Source organism: Pseudorasbora parva, chromosome 2 (genome assembly GCF_024679245.1).
Source record: "Pseudorasbora parva isolate DD20220531a chromosome 2, ASM2467924v1, whole genome shotgun sequence".
NCBI lineage: Eukaryota > Metazoa > Chordata > Actinopteri > Cypriniformes > Gobionidae > Pseudorasbora > Pseudorasbora parva.
In genome coordinates, this window is record NC_090173.1 from 26106262 (window position 1) to 26125953 (window position 19692).

The following is a 19692-nucleotide window of genomic DNA, read 5'->3' on the forward strand; positions in this document are numbered from 1 at the left end:
TCCATTTGAGATTTTCTGCTTTAAGTGTCATTCAGTTGGTCTGTGTTCTGTCAGAGCTCACAAGTCGTTTGTGCTGTTTCCGAGTGTGTTTGCTGAACAACTCCACTTGTGTGAGCTACTGAAATGAGCCAATCAGAGCAGATCTCAACATTATTATTCATTTCAAATAAGGCAAAAACAGACCATTTCATTATAGGGACAATTTCTAGGGTTGAAAATGGACCTGTAAAACTGTATATTGTGTGTCATGACAAGACATGCCCTTTTTTGGAGCTCCCACCCCCATTTGGAGATATACAGGCTGCATCTATACATTTCTCACTTGTAATTTACACTCACCTAAAGGATTATTAGGAACACCTGTTTAATTTCTCATTAATGCACTTATCTAATCAACCAATCACATGGCAGTTGCTTCAGTGCATTTAGCGGTGTGGTCCCGGCCAAGACAATCTCCTGAACTCCAAACTGAATGTCAGAATGGGAAAGAAAGGAGATTTAAGCAATTATGAGAGTGGCATTGTTGTTGGTGCCAGACAGGCCAGTCTGAGTATTTCACAATCTGCTCAGTGAATCACTCTACTGGGCATTTTACACACAACCATTTCTAGGGTTTACAAAGAATGTTGTGAAAAGGAAAAAACATCCAGTATGCGGCAGTCCTGTGGCCGAAAATGCCTTGTTGATGCTAGAGGTCAAAGGAGAATGGGCCGACTGATTCAAGCTGATAGAAGAGCAACTTTGACCGAAATAAATACTCGTTACAACCGAGGTATGCAGCAAAGCATTTGTGCAGCCACAAAACACACAACCTTGAGGCGGATGGGCTACAACAGCAGAAGACCCCACCGGGTACCACTCATCTCCACTACAAATAGGAAAAAGAGGCTACAATTTGCACAAGCTCACCAAAATTGGACAGTTGAAGACTGCAAAAATGTTGCCTGGTCTGATGAGTCTCGATTTCTGTTGAGACATTCAGATAGTAGAGTCAGAATTTGGCGTAAACAGAATGAGAACATGGATCCATCATGCCTTGTTACCACTGTGCAGGCTGGTGGTGGTGGTGTAATGGTGTGTGAGATGTTTTCTTGGCACACTTCAGGCCCATTAGTGCCAATTGGTTATCGTTTAAATGTCACGGCCTACCTGAGCATTGTTTCTGACCATGCCCATCCCTTAATGACCACCATGTACCCATCCTCTGATGGCCACTTCCAGCAGGATAATGCACCATGTCACAAAGCTCAAATCATTTCAAATTGGTTTCTTGAACATGACAATGAGTTCACTGTACTAAAATGGCCCCCACAGTCACCAGATCTCAACCCAATAAAGCATCTTTGGGATGTGGTGGAATGGGAAATTTCCAACTGCAAGGTGCTATCCTATCAATATGGGCCAACATTTCTAAAGAATGCTTTCAGCACCTTGCTGAATCAATGCCATGTGGAATTAAGGCAGTTCAGAAGGTGAACGGGGGCCAAACAGTATTAGTATGGTGTTCCTAATAATCCTTTAGGTAAGTGTAGATGCGGGGGATAGCACCACTTTTTTCCCCTGGTAAGTGTAAACTCTGCATTGCTGTGCCAAACTTGTACAGTGTGAAACCATGTTAAACTTGTACAGTGTGAAACAATGCTAAACTTGTACAGAGTGAAACAATGCTAAACTTGTACAGTGTGAAACAATGCTAAACTTGTGTGAAACGATGCAGTGTTAGGGCCAATTTAGACAGAACGTGTTTCTCAGGTTTGAAAACGTGAGATGCACTGCATTTTTTTGGTTGAAATGTATTGATTTATGTTTTTTTATTTTAAAAGAGCAGCGTGTAGTGTTTTTTATGTTGCTAGGCAACCCCCAAATCATCTGTGCTGTCAGTCTAATCAAAATTACCGTCACCATAGATACGTATACATACTATGACCGTCACCACAACGGAAAGCCTGCCTCCACCGAGTTGATTTTTTTTTCGAGGTGCAGCAAGTGGTTAAAAAGCGTGGAAGCTGGAGTGCACAAACAGCGCGCACAACGTTCACTGCCAACAGAAAACTATTTCATAAAGGCGCCCCTCACTGTAAAAACAAGTTCTGTTTTTGGATGCGCAATGCTATATCTTTTATGTAAACTGGTCACATGCTGCAGTCATCCAATTAATGACACTGCGCAAATATGCAAATAAGAACGTAAACCCATGGGTTTAGGATAATGTGAAATATCAGTTTACGAATACCCAGGATTATTTTGTTAATCCCGGATAATTATTAGCAGTGTGAAATGTGAAGCAAGAAAATAACCCATACTTCAGTTTACCAGGGGTTTAGAATGATCCAGGTTAACCATTTCATGTGTGAAAAGCCCTAATGAGATACAACATACATTTTGACATGTACAGAGAAAAAGTGGAAAATGGTAATAAAAAATAAATATAGCCCTATTCAGATAGGATTAGTTTAACCTGGAGAGGCGAGGTAAAGTAATTATTATCAGCGCTTCTCAGTGATTTAGTCCCGTCCGAATGTGCCATCTCAGTGTTATGGACAATGTCAGTAAAAATTACGGCAACTTTAACCTTCTGGAAAAAGGTCTGGAAAAATTACCTCAGGTAATACTAATACTGTCCGACAAGACTCGTTGTAAATATGGAGGTGCTCGAAAAGGCAAGCTGCCTTATAGGTGGTGGGACAAGTCTGTGGCAAACACCAAATTGTGTTTTCTGCTTACAATTTAGATTTAAAAAAGGTTGAAAGCACTTGTCAGAGGCACAAAACTTATTTTAGCTTAGATAGTAATTAACTATTACCAACATAATCAAATCAGAATTTAATTAATTAAATGAATACATGGTTCTACTGGACCTAACTATTATCGGTTATAAATTATGTCTGTGGTAAAATTACTTTAAGCCATCTACCCTTGTAAAACTAATCAAGTTCGAATAGGGCTTATGACAACAACATAAAAATATATAAACTTGCACCTATCTAAAATTCATATTATGACCCCTATACCTAACTGAAGACACAAAAATGTAAACTCTCCTCATCCCGCTTTATATACTTTCTATATGCTGGATTTCTTTTCTAGCAATAAAACCATAGAGATGAATATAAAATACCATACCATTCTAGACAAAACAGATATAACTTAGACAAACAAACACAGTAAACAACTCATGCAAACACATGTACTGAAGCGGCTAGCACGCATTGGCTTTTGTGTGGCATCAGGTGTGACCGACCGTGGCATAAAGGGAAATGTGAGGGGATGTTCTGTTGTGCAGCTGCCATTTGAAGCCATGATCAAACACACCAGCCGGTCCTCAGAGAGCCAAGAAGCACTCAACCTCAGTTCTGATCTAATGGCACCGAAACTAATGGGAAAATTAGAAAGTAATCCATCAGGAAAGTCCATGGGGATACAGGGTCAATTATTCAGGGGTCTCATCCTAAGAAACTGCCTAGAGAGCCACACCCATTACCTCCCAACAATACAATAATGTGTCTGTGTGTGCGTGTGTGTCCGACAGTGGGACTGATATATTAACCTGGCTGTTTGTGACCACAGGTTTTTGTCAGCAATCAACACATTGGTCTATATGCTTTCAAACACACACTAACACACTCTCACAAAAACACACACACAATAATCCATTTGCCTCCTCCTCTTCCGACTGTGTAGCATGCTGCGGGGAGATTCGGGGCCCCTGTCACCATGGAAACCTGGCCAGTATAAGAGCATAACCGTGTATGTGTGTGTGTATATATTTGTTCATATGTGTATACGCGTGGGTGCGCAAGAGACCAAGGCCTACACAGGTTTTCATACTTTCTGCTGCCAAAGAGGGGGCAGACACATGTGGAAACTTACTATATGGTCATAAATATTCATGAATCTTCTAAGAACATTGTATGCTAGAAGGAATATCTTTTAAATAGCACTAAATATCTTTATCTTTAAAGGTACACAAGTTTCTGAGCACATGTAAGAATAATTAAATATATGGTATTTATGAGGATATGTGATATCTGAGTCCACTTTTCCAGTCTACATGGGAGTGGGGTGTTGATTTTATTGTATTTCAGCATGACAAAGGAACTTTCCCTAAAATGACAGATGTACATGCAGGAAGAAAAAGAAGAACATAATACAAGTCCACTGCTTACTATATGCTAGCACAATTCTGGATGAACTGAGAATCACAATTTTTGTTGTTTCAATCAGTGATTATGATTCTCTCACGATTCTAAACAAACAACTAAAAATACATTTTGTTAAACAACTAAAAAATTAATTTACTAAAGGTTCGGACAAAATATTAATTGTTGCAGTCTATTTTAAATGTTTAATTAATTTGAATTATTATTATTTTTAATCGGCTTGAATAATCAAAAAAATAAATGACTTGCCATGACTCACTGTTTGTGAAACTGTTTCATACCTACACATGATAACTGCTTTCTCTGGGTCAGATCTGCAAATCAGAATGTTCCGCTGTGATTTTGTCACATGTATAATACAGGGGCGAATTGTTGTCATTTAGTTATGAGGTCACATTGGTGTTTGAATCGAGATCACAATCATTTAACAATTAATCGTGCAGCTCTATTATGCACTATATATACTAGGGCTGTGCAATATACCAAAATATCGCAAATGTACATGTCGCAATATGCATATTGCAACAGCACGCAATATCTGAATGATTTTAATAGGCTACTTCAACATTGTTAGAAGTGTATGTTTTAGGTCGACACATAGAGCAGAGAATGAACTGGGCACACAACTGTTACTTATGGGACTTGCTTGATGTTAAAAAGAGTTATTAAATGCAATAATTTGCAAAAAACAATTACTTGCAGTCTCACGCTGTCTGACACACACACACACACACACACACACACACACACACACACACACACACACACACACACACGAACGATTTGTGACATAAATGTTTGCTTAAAAATTGCTGGTCACTTTCAGAAGTTGTAGCGATGCTTTCTTTTCCCTGAAAGAATGTGATACACTAATTGTTTCGTTCTCAGTTTTTAAATAATAGTTTTTATATAATTTAAATAGATTTTACACACTAATAGCTATATTGTATCGCATATCGAATTTCGCATTATTTAACAAGATATTGCATATCGCATTTTTCTTCACTATCGCACAGCCCTAACTATACGCTTTACAAATGATTAACATATTAACAAGCAAAGACAAACAAACCTATTTTTTGTTGTTATGCAAATGATAAAATTGTACCCACCACCGATATTAAAATTCTGGCCATAATAATACAGCGATATTTATTTTCATAACCGATAAATGGTAATACGCATGTGTATGATGTCACCGTTTTCACAAATTCACTTTTTGTTGTTTACCCCTAAACACTGTTGTCGTGTAAATGAAAGGCAAAAACAGTTTTATTAAACAGTTTCATAAAAAGTTTTACGTTTTTAGTTTGAAAGCAGTCCCTAAATATGTTCCTAGAGGTTCCCTTATTTCAAGTTTTTTGCCCAAAAAACTAAAATATATCTAGAAGAATGATTATTTTAAACCCTCATTGTGACCCTCTGTCTGTCTAAATAATCTGTTTTTAAGAGGCGGCTTCTTAGAGCTTGTCAGTAAATGACCACTGTTAAAGGACTAGTGCTGCCTCACTATTGCATGTTTTGAAAAAATTATCCATATAAAAAGGTCACTTACAGACAAAGTATTATCAAATAGTTTACTTGCAATTTGCGATGTAGCTGCTGTCAGATTGGCTGCTTAATCTTTCAACAAAAGTTTCTTTGGAAACTCTATTACACTGTGCCTAGTTTACAAAACTGTAAAAATGTCTACAAAATCTGGAGTTTACAAAACTGCAAAAATGTCTACAAACCAATCACTTATTCCTGACCTATGGAAGAATATCACGGATAATTTTCAAAAGTAATTGCAAATTGTATTTGCAATTGTGTTTTTAATTTGTGGACACATAAAATGTGACAATCCAAAATCGCGCATTTCCGTTTGCATTTTTATTTACGCATTTCCAATGTCTTACAAGTTATGACCCTGCCATTTTGAAATATTAATAGAAAATCACCTATTTGCTATTTCATTTCCTCCGTGTCCTGCAACAACCTGCAAAAAATTCAAATGGAATCGCATTCCCCTTTGCGGGAGTTAATGGAGGAAAACACGAGTAGAGCAAACGATCCTTACAACTTACCAAAGATTCAGTTATCCATGGATAATGATACGCAGCCAGGAATAGTGTTTTCCTGACATTTTTAGGAGCCTGATTTCGATATGAATGTTTATAACTGTCATTAATCACATTTTTCGAGTGAATCCCGCATGTATATGTGGATGGGTCAGTGTTTTGAAGCGTGTAGTGGTCGTAATATACTTTATATTCACTAAAAGCTGTCACTCATTCAATAAACGCAATCTCACAAAGTTCCGCAGTGACGTTGGTATACAATGAATCTCTTATTTTCACAATGTCTGCACTTACAGAGCATTGACACGTGTGTTTAACTGAACTCAGCACCTCAAACACCCGAGCGAGTGGTGAGTGATTCCAAATTCAACACCTGTGATTGATTGGCCAACTGCGTTGTAGATATCTACAAACATGTCTGTGATTGGCTACATTACTCACCGAGGCGAAAACACGTTGGAAATATAATCATTTGATGAGTGCAAATACAGATGCACACACTGGATCTTTTGTTAGCTCCTTTTCGCTGATAATATGCATTTATTACGAATTCTTACGGAGGCTTACATATCCTAGACAAGCAGTTATGGGCAGCTTTTCACTCTAAAAGCTGAAGCAGCAGCAGGTGGCAGTGGTTTGAGTGAGAAAATTGCAAGCTATTATCAACTCCATCTCTAGTCCGGAACAGCGATGTCCATTGGGTCCGTGGACAAGCCTCCCCCTACCCCTCTTCTGGCGCCGGGCCTGGTTTTGTGTGTTTTCGCTGCATTCGCGCTGTAAACCAGTGCTGCCACTCAGTGGGGCGTAATCACAGTCGCCCCAGCTGACGATGACGTCACATGCATTCCCTCTATACAATCTTTAATATAGGCCTATCCTTTAAGGCTATGAAACTGGTGCGAAAAGACATTTCGAAACATTTCACCCGCTGGTACTTTCGCTTTTGCCGCAGAGACCCTTGTGAAAAAATAGCCTACATGTGTTGTATTTATGATAATCCACGCAGATTATCATAGTTTCAGTTGACGAAAATAAATAATAAAAGTGCAATTACTGACAGGATGCGGTGCACGCACTCCTTGCGCAAAACGGACAATATAACAAACACAGTAGATGTAAGCACTGTGTACACACAAATGTAGGCTATAACTCGACATCACAGTGAAAGGCCTGTACAATTATTGCAACTTATTTATCATTTGCTGCTATTTTTTATTTATTTTTATATTAAATTATAATTATTGTTTAACTTTTTTACTGTGGCTATTTTGGAAAATAGCCTGCCTTAAATGAACAACAATTGAGTAGAGAAAACTTCAGTTGGGGACAGCCTATTTATTTTATTCAGTTTTTCTCTGTTGCCAGAAACGCTGCAGGTGACTGAACATTTGATAATGTGTGAATCCAGGTGTGGCAGGGGGAGCGTGGTTTTGCGAGGTCTGTAGCGGGAGAGAAGAGGCGGAGCCGAGCGGTGAGTAAGTAGGTCAAGTGCAGATCACTAACACCTTTGTCTTTTTGCAGTAATTGGCGTGGAGAGACAGCATTTAAGCCACAGCAGAGGAGAGAATGGGAGAAAGAGACGGACTGGGACTGCTGCTGCTGCACTACACTGATGAGCAAGAGACTGAGTTTGATATACAAAGTGAAGAGTACAGAGCGAGAATTGAATTTATGAATCTGACAGCGCCGTGGGCGTACTTTATGTTTGAGTGTTTACCTTAATAAAAGAGTGCAGTCCCAGTCTCGCCGACCCCGTCTTCTTCCTTCACACCCCACGAACATACGTTACACTGGTGCCGAAACCCGGGAAGGAAGAAGATCGCCGCCGCCATGCAGACCCCGCCGAAGACACCGCTTGCGGACATCATCCAGTCGCTCGCTGGTCTTCACCAGGAGCAACATTAAAACCTGCTGGCCGTGAGGGAGGAGCAAGAGAAACGCTTTGACGTCCTCCTTCGGGCGTAGCATGAAGACCAGGAGCTGTTCCGGAGCTGGATCGACCGGGAGATTCGGGCCATCCCCCCTGCTACATCTGACTCGGCATCCCTGTTCCAACTCTCGAAGATGGGGGCCGAGGATGAACCGGAGGCATTCATCGACCTCTTCGAGAGGTCCGCCGAGTCCAGGGAATGGCCCCGCTCGGACTGGCCAATGCTCCTGCCATTATTGTCCGGGTAGGCGCAGGTAGCCGCCCACCAACTGCCAGTCCAGAATCTCGTGGTCTATGAAGACCTAAAGCATGCCATCTTACAGCGGGTTGGCCGGAGTCCGGAACAACATCGGCAGTGGTTCCGGACCCTGACCCTCGAAGACACCGGCCGGCCCTTCGCGCACCAGCTCCGGGACTCCTGCCGCAAGTGGCCGATGGCCGGAGGATCAGCTGGTGGTGTGCCTCAGGGTCGGCGAAAATTTACCATCTGCTTCTCTCTCTCTCTCTCTCTATCTCTCTCCCCGAATCCCCCTCTCTCTCGCCCTATCCCCTTTCCCAGGACACGCGGGGGAGTGCCGCCCAAACCAGCCCCAAGATGGAGGACGGGCGGGTCCGGGGAGCCTCTGCCACATCCCCGTCTGGCGCCGATGGGAGGGGCGACAGCACCGGACACATTCTCCTCTCCCTCTACCCTCGCCCTCTCTCCACACCAAACTGCCGACCTACTTCCGGCCACTAGGGCGACGGTGAGGCCTGGGCCAGCTTGTTGGCGCTGCGGGGATCCGGGCCATTTCATTGACCGTTGTCCAATCATGGAGGTGGGCACACTGGTCCGGGTCCCCGGCGCTTCACAAGCTGCCCTCGATCAAGCTGGACTGTACCTAATACCTGTGAGTATCAAGGGGGGTACTTATCAGGCCTTGGTGGATTAGGGTTGTAACCAGACCTCCATCCACCAAAGCCTGATGCAGTCTAGGGCATCGGGTAACAGCCGCACGGTGAGGTGCGTACACGGGGAAGTGGTGAAGTATCCTTTAGTGCCTATCGTTATTCAATTTTCAGGGACAAAAGCATAGTATGGAGGTTGCAGTTAACCCCCATCTCCGGCATCCGTTGATTCTGGGAACCAATTGGCCAGCATTCAACAAATTGTTAGGGCATTTATGTGCAGATGCCTCTTGTGGGAAGCATATGCAGCGGAGGGAGGCGGTCGCTCAGTTGGGAGAGGTGGATTCGGGACCTCGGGAAGCTGTTTCAGGGGAACCGAGCAGTCTGGAGATGGCCGCTCTCAAAGATCGCGATGACTTTCCCCTGGAACAGTCCCAGGATGAGTCGTTTAAACATGCGTTTGAGCAGGTCAGTTCCATCGACGGCCACCTCTTCCAACCGGGCCAACTGCTCACCTATCCGTATTTTGCAGTTTTAAAGGATAGGTCGTATCGGGTGACCCAAGATGCCCAGACAAAAATGGATACAACCCAGTTGTTAGTACCTAAAAGCCGCCGGGAAATGCTATTCCAGGTGGCTCATTCTAACCAAATGGCAGGGCATTTAGGACAACAAGCGACACTTAACCGTCTCATGGCCCGCTTCTTTTGGCCGGGCATTCACGAGAATGTGCGCAGGTGGTGCGCGTCTTGTCGTGAAGCGTCTATCACCCACAAACAGATGGTCTGGTGGAACGTTTTAATCGCACTTTGAAGACCATGTTTCATAAGTTCGTTCACGAGGATGGAAAAATAAGTGGCTAGAACCTCTGTTGTTTGCTGTACGCAAGGACCTGCAAGCCTCCATGGGGTTTTCCCCCTTCGAGCTTCTCTATGGGCCCCAGCCTCGGGGGGTGCTGGATGTCCTTAGAGAGACTTGGGATAGGATGGACCTTCCAATGTGAAAAATGAAATTCAGTATGTGCTGGACCTGAGAAAAAAAAACTCCACACTTTGGGGTGGCTATCAATGGAGAATTTGTTACAGGCCCAGGACAAACAAAGACAGCTTTACAACAGGGGAGCTAGACTTTGTCAATTTGCACCGGAAGATAAAGTGTTGGTATAACTCCCCACTTCCAGTTCAAAATTACTCGCGAAGTGGCAAGGGCCTTTTGAGGTTACACGGCGAGTGGAAGACCTCAACTATAAGGTGGTACGATCAGATAGGGATGGGGCACGTCAAATTTACCACTTCAACTTACAAAAAAAAGGGTCAGAGGCGGAGTCGGTGATGCTAGTGACGGTGGTGAGCGGAGAGGAGGATCTCGAGCCAAAAGCAAAAACCTCAATCTCTCGCTCTGGCCCCAGGGGGGGGAATCACCTCTCACCCTCGCAGCTCACCGACATAAGCTTGTTACAGGCAGATTTTGCGGCCCCTACCGGGTGGCACCGATCTCATTCAGTACCATGTTGAGACGGAGCCGGGCGTGGTCGTTCGCAGCCGGCCGTATCGTTTGCCAGAACAGACAAAAAAGTAGTTCAGGCAGAATTAGAGGCTATGTTGGATATGGGCGTAATAGAAGAATATCTAGCAGTGATTGGTGCGAGCCCGATAGTTTTGGTTCCAAAGCCTGACGGCTCGGTCCGATTCTGTGTAGACTATAGAAAGGTGAACGCGGTGTCGAAATTTGATGAATACCCAATGCCAAGGATTGACGAACTGCTTGATTGGCTAGGAACCGCTCGCTTTTATTCGACACTGGACTTATCAAAGGGGTATTGGCAGATATCCTTGTCTCCAATGTCTAAAGAAAAGAACGCTTTCACCACGCCGTTTGGATTACACCAATTTATCACCCTTCCTTTCGGCTTGTTCGGGGCACCAGCAACCTTCCAGGGTCTGATAGACAGAATTCTCCGGCCGCATGCTGCATATGCCGCTGCGTACTTGGATGATATCATCATCTACCGTACGGACTGGCAGCGGCATATGCAGCACTTGCGGGCTGCTCTGAAGTCGCTGAGGAGGGCGGGGCTCACGGCAAACCCTAAGAAGTGTGATTGGGTGGGTGGAAGTAAGATATCTGGGCTTCCACTTGGGTCATGGACAGGTGCGTCCCCAAATGACAAGACAGCAGCTATTGCAACCTGTCAAGGCCTAAGACCAAAAAGGAGGTTAGACAGTTCCTGGGGCTAGCGGGATATTACAGAAGGTTTGTGCCTAATTATTCGGACCTCGCTAGCCCGCTGACTGATCTAACTAAAAAGGAAGTAGATACGGTTACGGTTCAGTGGACGGAGTGGTGCCAGAAGGCTTTTACACAGATTAAGGCTGCTCTGTGTGGTGGGCCGCTTTTACAAGCTCCTAACTTTTCTCTTCCCTTTTCCCTAGAGACTGACGCCTCGGGTGCAGTCCTGTCCCAGGAGGCCTGAGTCGGGCGGTGGGGGTATGTGGCAGGGGGGGCATAGTTTCGCGAAGAATGGGAGAGAGAGACGGACTGGGACTGCTGCTGCTGCACTACACTGATGAGCAAGAGACTGAGTTTGATATACAAAGTGAAGAGTACAGAGTGAGAATTGAGTTTATGAATCTGACAGTGCCGTGGGCGTACTTTATGTTTGAGAGTGTTTACCTTAATAAAAGAGTGCAGTCCCAGTCTCGCCGACCCCGTCTTCTTCCTTCACACCCCACGAACATACGTTTCACCAGGTTCTGTTGTTGAGCTGTTCTGTAGGCTATGCTGTGCTGTTTACACGTTAAAATAAACCCTTGAAAAAATTGTTTGTCTTTTTAATGGGTTACGGACACTCATCAATTGTATTTTTTTTTCAGTTGTCAGTTTAATATTATAATATAGGCCTGATCAGTTAACAGTTCATATTTGGATAATGAGCAGCGGTGGCCACAACTAAGCAGCATGTGTGTCTGAAAATGCTTTACATGTCAAATATAGTTAAATGAATATGTATACATATGATTAAAAACATGTAGAATATATTGCTATAATGAAGCAGAAAATCAGATCACCCTCCTACGAAACGAACATGAACTGCGATTGAATGTAATTTTCTTTTCTTTTTTGATCGCTTAGCTCTTGAGCACAGAATCATATGGTCAACACACCACTCACATCATGTCAAGTTTCTATAGATGCGCTGATTTTAACTCATCATGATAATTTACTGTGTCAGTTGGAATATGATGTTATGTGTCTGATAGGCTACAGCCTACTGTATGCAGTCGTGTCAGTTTTCTTATATGCTGTTTTTTTTCTGGTTGCCAGGTGAACATACAATCAGTTCTGCATTTTGACTTTGAATTAAAGAGTTTGAACTTAGTTTTTTATTATAAAAATAGCCAAATTACCCGCTTTCCACCACTTGAAGCCTGATTGACAGTTGACTGTGTTAGACATCGGAAATGCAAACGCAAAGGGGATTGCGTTTCCATTTGAATTTTGTGCAGGTTTTTGCAGGACATGGAGGAAATGAAATAGCAAATAGGTAATTTTCTATTTACTATTTAAAAAATGGCAGGGTCACAACTTGTAAGACATTGGAAATGCAATTATAAACAGACTTTGCTTATCCATTTGAAATATGTCAGTCCTTGTGCGCTCGCGTAAACGGAAATGCGCGACTTGCAATTGCATTTGGATTGGCACATTTTATGCATCCACAAATTGAAAATGTAATTGCAAATACAAATACAATTTGCAATTCCTTTTGAAAATTGTCCCCGATATACTTCCATACCTGACGCTGTTATCCTTCTCAAATCTGTATAGAGATTTTAAAGCAAACGTTCTACCATACTAGACACCTTGAGATACATCCTTGAGACACAACCCCCTCAAGCTTTAATAATAAGCAAATGTCTCTTAGCATGTTTCAGAAGGAGATACAATGATTACATAAATAAAGTTTCTACACAGAATATAATACTCTATTATGAAGATGCTAGGAGGTGAAGGGGTGGAGGTGGTTGTAAATGTCTGTGCGACAGACTGACAGCAGCATGCGGTTGAATGAGCTTAAATATTATAGTTGATTAGAGTAGGCGGAGTCACACATCAGATGATCATCAGTTGAAACTGTTTAGCGATCAGTGGTCTTCCTGAACTAAGCTTGAATTCCATTTGTTCACTCAAGATCTCTTATAGTAGTCATTCCATGATATAATAATGTACATATGCACAATGCAAAAAAAGTAAGAGTAGAATGAATGAAAGTGTACTGTTCCAATCATAACCAATGTGTGCTCATGTATCTATACAACCTATATTTGTTTGTTCCTATATTAAAAACATAATATTAAAGTATTAGAGAACAGATCTTCCTGTAAAAAGGTGAACTGCAAAAACACCCACAGACCAACAGCACAAACTATAGGTCAGAGCCTTTGACCTCAGACTGTCAGCATAGGACGACTTATTGTTGTAATGACTGCAACAACTATATGCAGCTATAAGCTGGCATGTAGCTGTTTAAAATGGATGCTGAGAACCTGATTACATGGTGTATGATGGTTTAAAAGGGGGAATTATACCTTACAATGACTTCGGCGACTGAGGCAAGAGTGACAGACACAAGGCATTTCATAAGGAACTGACCATCCTACCTGTCGGACAAAGCTGTTGGAGGTTGTGTCTGAGGAGGTGCTTCCATCTGAGCGTTTGAAACGGCTCTTCCTTTTTGCATACTTCCCCTGAAAGAGGGAACATTAGAGAGAGAGAGAGAGAGAGAGAGAGAGAGAGAGAGAGAGAGAGAGAGAGAGAGAGAGAGAGAGAGAGGAATTAGGGGAAATTAGAAAGAATTGACACTTTTTTATATGCATGCCCACTCACACACAAACTGGATTTCACATCCTGTCTCTGTGTCCAGATATGATTATGCATAATTACTTATGTCCGCCAGTGTTCACTGGGAATTAGTAATCTGATTGGCCTTAATACTGGCCAATGGCCTGGCTGCCCTCGGCTGGGCCCGCTATATGGCTTTCATAGGCGCCAGACTCCGTTGCCATGGAGACCAGAAGGAGGCTAATTGGGTTTGGTGGCACTGAAAAGACCCTGATAAATCAGACAAAACTGTGGCGTGTTCAAAACCCACATTAACAGCAATGCACACAAGCTTTCTGATACAAATGCTTGTAAAAGCACAAGCTCTTTAAGGGGTTAGTTCACACAAAAATTAAAATTCCTCAAAATGTCCTCATCCTTATGTTGTTCCAAACCTGTTTCTCTTGGACTAAAACTTTTAAGAATGTTGGTAATCAGACAGTTGAGGGTAGCCATTGACTTCCATAGTAGGAAAAAAATACTATGGAAGTCAATGGCTACCAACTGTCAACCCTGTCAACATTTTTCAAAATTTCTTATGAGCACAGGTCTCGAGTCTCAAGGAGTAGCTCCGTGAGGATAAAATGAGGAGTGACAACAGTGCAAGACAAGAGAGGACAAACCCTTAACTTTCTGTTATGTTTTATTATATTAAATAATAAAATTCTCAAATAAATTGCCCTTCATGATGGGAATAATAAAGTTTATATCCAAGATGTCATTTTTAAAGGGTTACTTCACCGCTTTTTCATATTAAACTATGTTATTCCCTTAACTAAAACGAGTTGACACATCCCTCTCTCGTCTCAGTGCGTGCACTTAATCTCTCTGTCACGCGGTGATGATCTGATAGCATTTAGTTTAGCCCACTAAGCCCAGTTCATTCACTATGGAACCAAACAGAGATCAAGTTAGAAGTACCAAACACCTCCACGTTTCCCCTATTTAAATACAGTTACACAAATAGTTGAACGATCAAGTATGGTGACAAAATAAAACGTGGCACTTCTCTAATCAGATTAAAAAGGAGAACTATAATGTACTGCGGAACTTCGTGTAACTGTATTTAAATAGGGGAAAGAGGTGTTTGGTACTTCTAACTTGATCTCTGTTCGGTTCCATAGTGAATGAACTGGGCTCAGTGGGCTAAGCTAAATGCTATCAGATCATCACCGCGCATCAGAGAGACGAGAGAGGGATGTGTCAACTCGTTTTAGTTAAGGGAATAACATAGTTTAATATGAAAAAGCGGTGAAGTATCCCTTTAATGGCAAAATTCCATCTAAATGAATGCATCAAACTGGATTATTTTATTATTGTCTGTAACTTACATGCAGGTGGAGGTATGCTACTCATTGTTTCTAAATGCATCTAATACAGACAGGAGGATAATAAATAAGAGAACCCCACACAGACTCCCTGGAATGATGCTAAGTCATGATTACACTGTTGCTCACCTTCTTAACTGGGACTGGGAGGGGTGCAGTTAAAGCTACACTGTGTGATATTTTCCCCCATCTAGCGGTGAAAAGGTAATTCCTACGGTGGCCAATTTAGTCCAAGATTAACATGGCAATCCCCCTCTTCACATTCAACACGGTGCCATCGAGTGTTAAAACGCGAAAGGCGAAGCTTGAATTTATGGTATGTCCCTCTTTGGCTAATGTACTTTCAAGATGGAGGGGCAACATGGTGACCAGCATTCGAACCCCTCACCCGTATGTATTTTCACTAAGATCAGGTTAACAGTTTAAAGGGATAGTTCACCCAAAAAATAATTATTTCAATCAAAAATGAAATTCTGTCATAATTTAATCACCCTCATGTTGTTCCAAACCTGTATGAGTTTCTTTCCTCTGCTGAACACAAAATATGATATTTTGAATAATCTTCGTACCAAAGCAGATAAAGCAAACATTCACTACCATAGATTTTTTTTCCCTATGGAGGTGAATGGTTGTTTAGTGGTTGATCTGCTTGGTTACAAACATTTTTCCATATATCTTCTTTTGCGTTCAACAGAAGAAAGAAACTCATACAGGTTTGGAAAAACACGAGGGTGAGTAAATGATGACAGAATTTTCATTTTTGATTGAACTATCCCTTTTATACCACTCACAGACAAAAGGTTACCCAACTTTCTTGGTAAAAAAACTGGGTTACAGATTGACACCCTTTCTTTTGTCTTTCCTCTCTTTCCTTTTTTGAAAACCAGATTTTCTTTTACTGTGCAACATAGTGGTCTCTGTTTCTTGCACGACTGACTGTCTGTCTGCAACTAAACACTGTCACTCATGAGTGCATTAAGGCCAGCTACAGGGGCGTGGTTGGACAATATGGATGTTTACTTTTTGTTCAAATAAGTAAAATTAAACATAATTCATGTTATTATTATTGAAATATACTCAGATATGATGATTTATATAGTGTATAATATAATACAAAAAATAGAATTTGTTTTGACCTATTTGAATTGTCCTAACAGCACCCATGGGATGCCACTTTACTTTCATTTTGTTTTTGTTTTTTTATTATTCAACTTTACATCGATCGTTTACCAGAAAACAAATCTAAAAGAGAAAGTTTTTATGTAGGGTTCATACAGGGTTCACACATTTAACACTGTCATAATTACTTCATCTGAAAGCTGCTCTGTAACATTTTTGTGGTTGAATTATAATATACAAATATATTTTTGCGTTAAAAAAAAATCTCTGTATGCAGCTCTATAAGGTGTTATGCAAAAACCAGTGGAAAGACACATTTGCTCTGGAGTTGATTCTAGGAACAACACACAGAGAAAGCAAGACTCAACAACAATAGTTATCTGCATTAATACTCTAACTACACAATATTAAGACATACTAATTGCAAGCTTACTGGTAATATTAGATTAAAAACTTAATCTATACTTTAAGAATAGATTGGATAAGAATATCAGTTGTAGTTTCAGTCATTTAAGTACTTATTTATTTCAGTTTTATTTCAGATTTTAAGTTTAAGTTTTTCATGTAATGTTTATATTTTATTTTAGCCTCATTTCAATTACTGTATAGTTTTACAGATAATTTATCAGTTCTATCCTAGGCTGTTTAAATCTGCATATTTTAGATATTTACCCTGATGGCATTTTTTTTACCTTTAAAATGGCATTTTTCCTGATCTTATTAAAGATATGCTTCATATTTAATTTTGAATTCTTAAATTTGATCAGTAAATGTAATTACAATAATAAGACACTATAGGGCTGTTGCTAATCAAATTAAATAATTTTCACTGAAAAATTGCATTGAACACACGTGCGCGCGCACTTCCAGATCAAGGATGGAATATTATTTCACTATTCGTGATTCACGGCCTGCTGACATGCTTACATTTTGGTAGCCCGTCTGAAAAACACATAACCCCGGGACTACTATTACATATAAAAAAGACGTTTTACTCACATAAGTTTGTTGCACCATTCCTGTCGGATCCAATTTAGAAGGCACAACATTTTCTGCAAATCCAGCGTGACCTGAGACTTGTTTACAAACGATTCAGCAGTGAAATGAAGCGGACACGCGTACATGTCTTCCCCACGTGAGCTGGAACTTTATTAAAAATAAATGAAATACCACACATTCCTAATATTAGGATCCGAAGGAAGCTTATGCAGCGACTGAGTGCTTCCACAATATCTTACTATCTTCTTCATCATGTTTAGTGCTGCTGGCTAGCGATCCGAACAGCTCCATGAGTCGGTGGGCGGGGCTACTGAATTACACATGCTTATTATTCTGTAGAGGCGTGTTTCGTCGCGCCACGATGTAAGGATGAAGCACACTATCATTTTCTGGAACTGATGTCTATAAAAGCTTTTCTTTGACTAACTATGATGTTTGCAGCTCTGAAACTTACAAGACATTCTTATATTACCATGACCTTATATCAAAAGATCAAGGGAAAGTTGATTTCTCAATTCATCACCCCTTTAAAGTTTAGAGCATAAATAATATGTTTAATTTGTTATTTATAGAACAGTGGATCGGTCACTGTATCAGCTCAGGCTTTACATCTTTACACAACCATCTTTACAGTCAATAAATGGTTTCATGTAGAATGTTTGTGAAAGGCAGGCAATGCTCATATACTGCAAAACCAGATCTAAGAAAGGCCAACAAAATGTCAAGGGAGGGAGGAGGGATGTATTGCTATGGTGATGAGAGCGTTCCTGTTGACAAACAGCCTCTGAGCTAATTAGGTAATTAGGGGAGAAAAGCTGTGCCACAGGCAGGGGGAAAGGATTTTTTTAAGAGGAGAGCAGAGGAGAGAGGAGAGGAGAGGAGAGGAGAGGAGAGGAGAGGAGAGGAGAGGAGAGGAGAGGAGAGGAGAGGAGAGGAGAGGAGAGGAGAGGAGAGGAGAGGAGAGGAGAGGTGAGGAGAGGAGAGGAGAGGAGAGGAGAGGAGAGGAGAGGAGAGGAGAGGAGAGGAGAGGAGAGGAGAGGAGAGGAGAGGAGAGGAGAGGAGAGGAGAGGAGAGGAGAGGAGAGGAGACTTGATAAAGTTTAAATCCAATATATTCAAATGACCATGTGTAGCTAGCTAACAATATTAATACAGTAAATATCTACATTCAATTCTGACTTATGGTCCTATCTAAAAACTAGGAAATACACTCTTTCTGTACTCAACCAGCTTGTTCACACACATTCATTCTAGCTCCTCAACACTCCGCCTCCTCACAGCTATGTATAAACATGATTCAGATAGAGCACCTCTCCACTGCACAGGTCACACACATTCACACTAATGCAGTGCATTATATAAAGACCATTATATAAATACAGGCCTAACAATCAGAAACACTACTGAAACATCCATCCACACACTAAGCATAGTAATAAGCCGTGCTGAACAGGATGATGACGAGTGACCTGTATGGAACAGGTGCACGTTCATACAGTAACCATCATCTGAAATAAACCTCTAAACAGAGAAAAGAGCAGAGCCAGAGAGAGGAGAGGGAATTTGGTTAAATTTGCCTGTATCATCACAAATAGAAAATTGGCAAACCTAAAATGTAGATAGAAAAAGAGAGAAGAAAGAAAAGAGTGATCGTGAAGCTGATCATTTTATTACCAGGGTGGACAATTGTGTTTTGGGCAGAATTTGGTCCTTTTTGGCAGCAGATGGTCATATTTCACATTTGCTGAAATAAGCTGATTTAAATTTTTATGTCAATCGACAAGTGGGCCACTTTTTTATAAACAAAACAAATTACTTTTTTCTTTAATTAATTAATTAATTAGATAGATAGATAGATAGATAGATAGATAGATAGATAGATAGATAGATAGATAGATAGATAGATAGATAGATAGATAGATAGATAGATAGATAGATAGATAGATAGATAGATAGAGTATAAAATATCAACATGATAAGACAGAGGTGGTCCAGTGTGGGCGTGGTTTGGGGTAAGAAAAATCCCCACTTTGGACGCGCTGTGGATGATGTGTTGACATCATCTTTCCTGCACTCAGTGTCAGACACCACTTTTAATTAACTTTAACTGAACGGCTCATGGGAGGGTTGGTTTAGGGTTAGGGTATGCTACTTTTTAACTGAACAAAAAAAAGCGATCTCTTGTTTAATCAATGGTTCGTAATTTATCAACAGAATAGACTGTCATAAAAAATGCAAGACTCTAGTAGGCCAGCTGTCTAGAGAGACAGAGTGAACAGGGACTAGGAGATTAAATAATGTTAGCCCATTAAATACCGGAGTTACAAA

General features: G+C 41.1%; 1 protein-coding gene across 2 annotated transcripts in view; it reads right to left on the reverse strand.

Moving 5' to 3' along the window:
• Positions 1-19692, reverse strand: part of cacnb1 (calcium channel, voltage-dependent, beta 1 subunit) — a 72898-nt gene that overhangs the window by 52503 nt on the left and 703 nt on the right. For both annotated transcript variants that reach the window (XM_067413702.1, XM_067413711.1), the window contains exon 2: positions 13700-13786. In XM_067413702.1, the coding sequence (XP_067269803.1) occupies positions 13700-13786 (87 nt within the window). The remainder of the gene's footprint in view (positions 1-13699; positions 13787-19692) is intronic.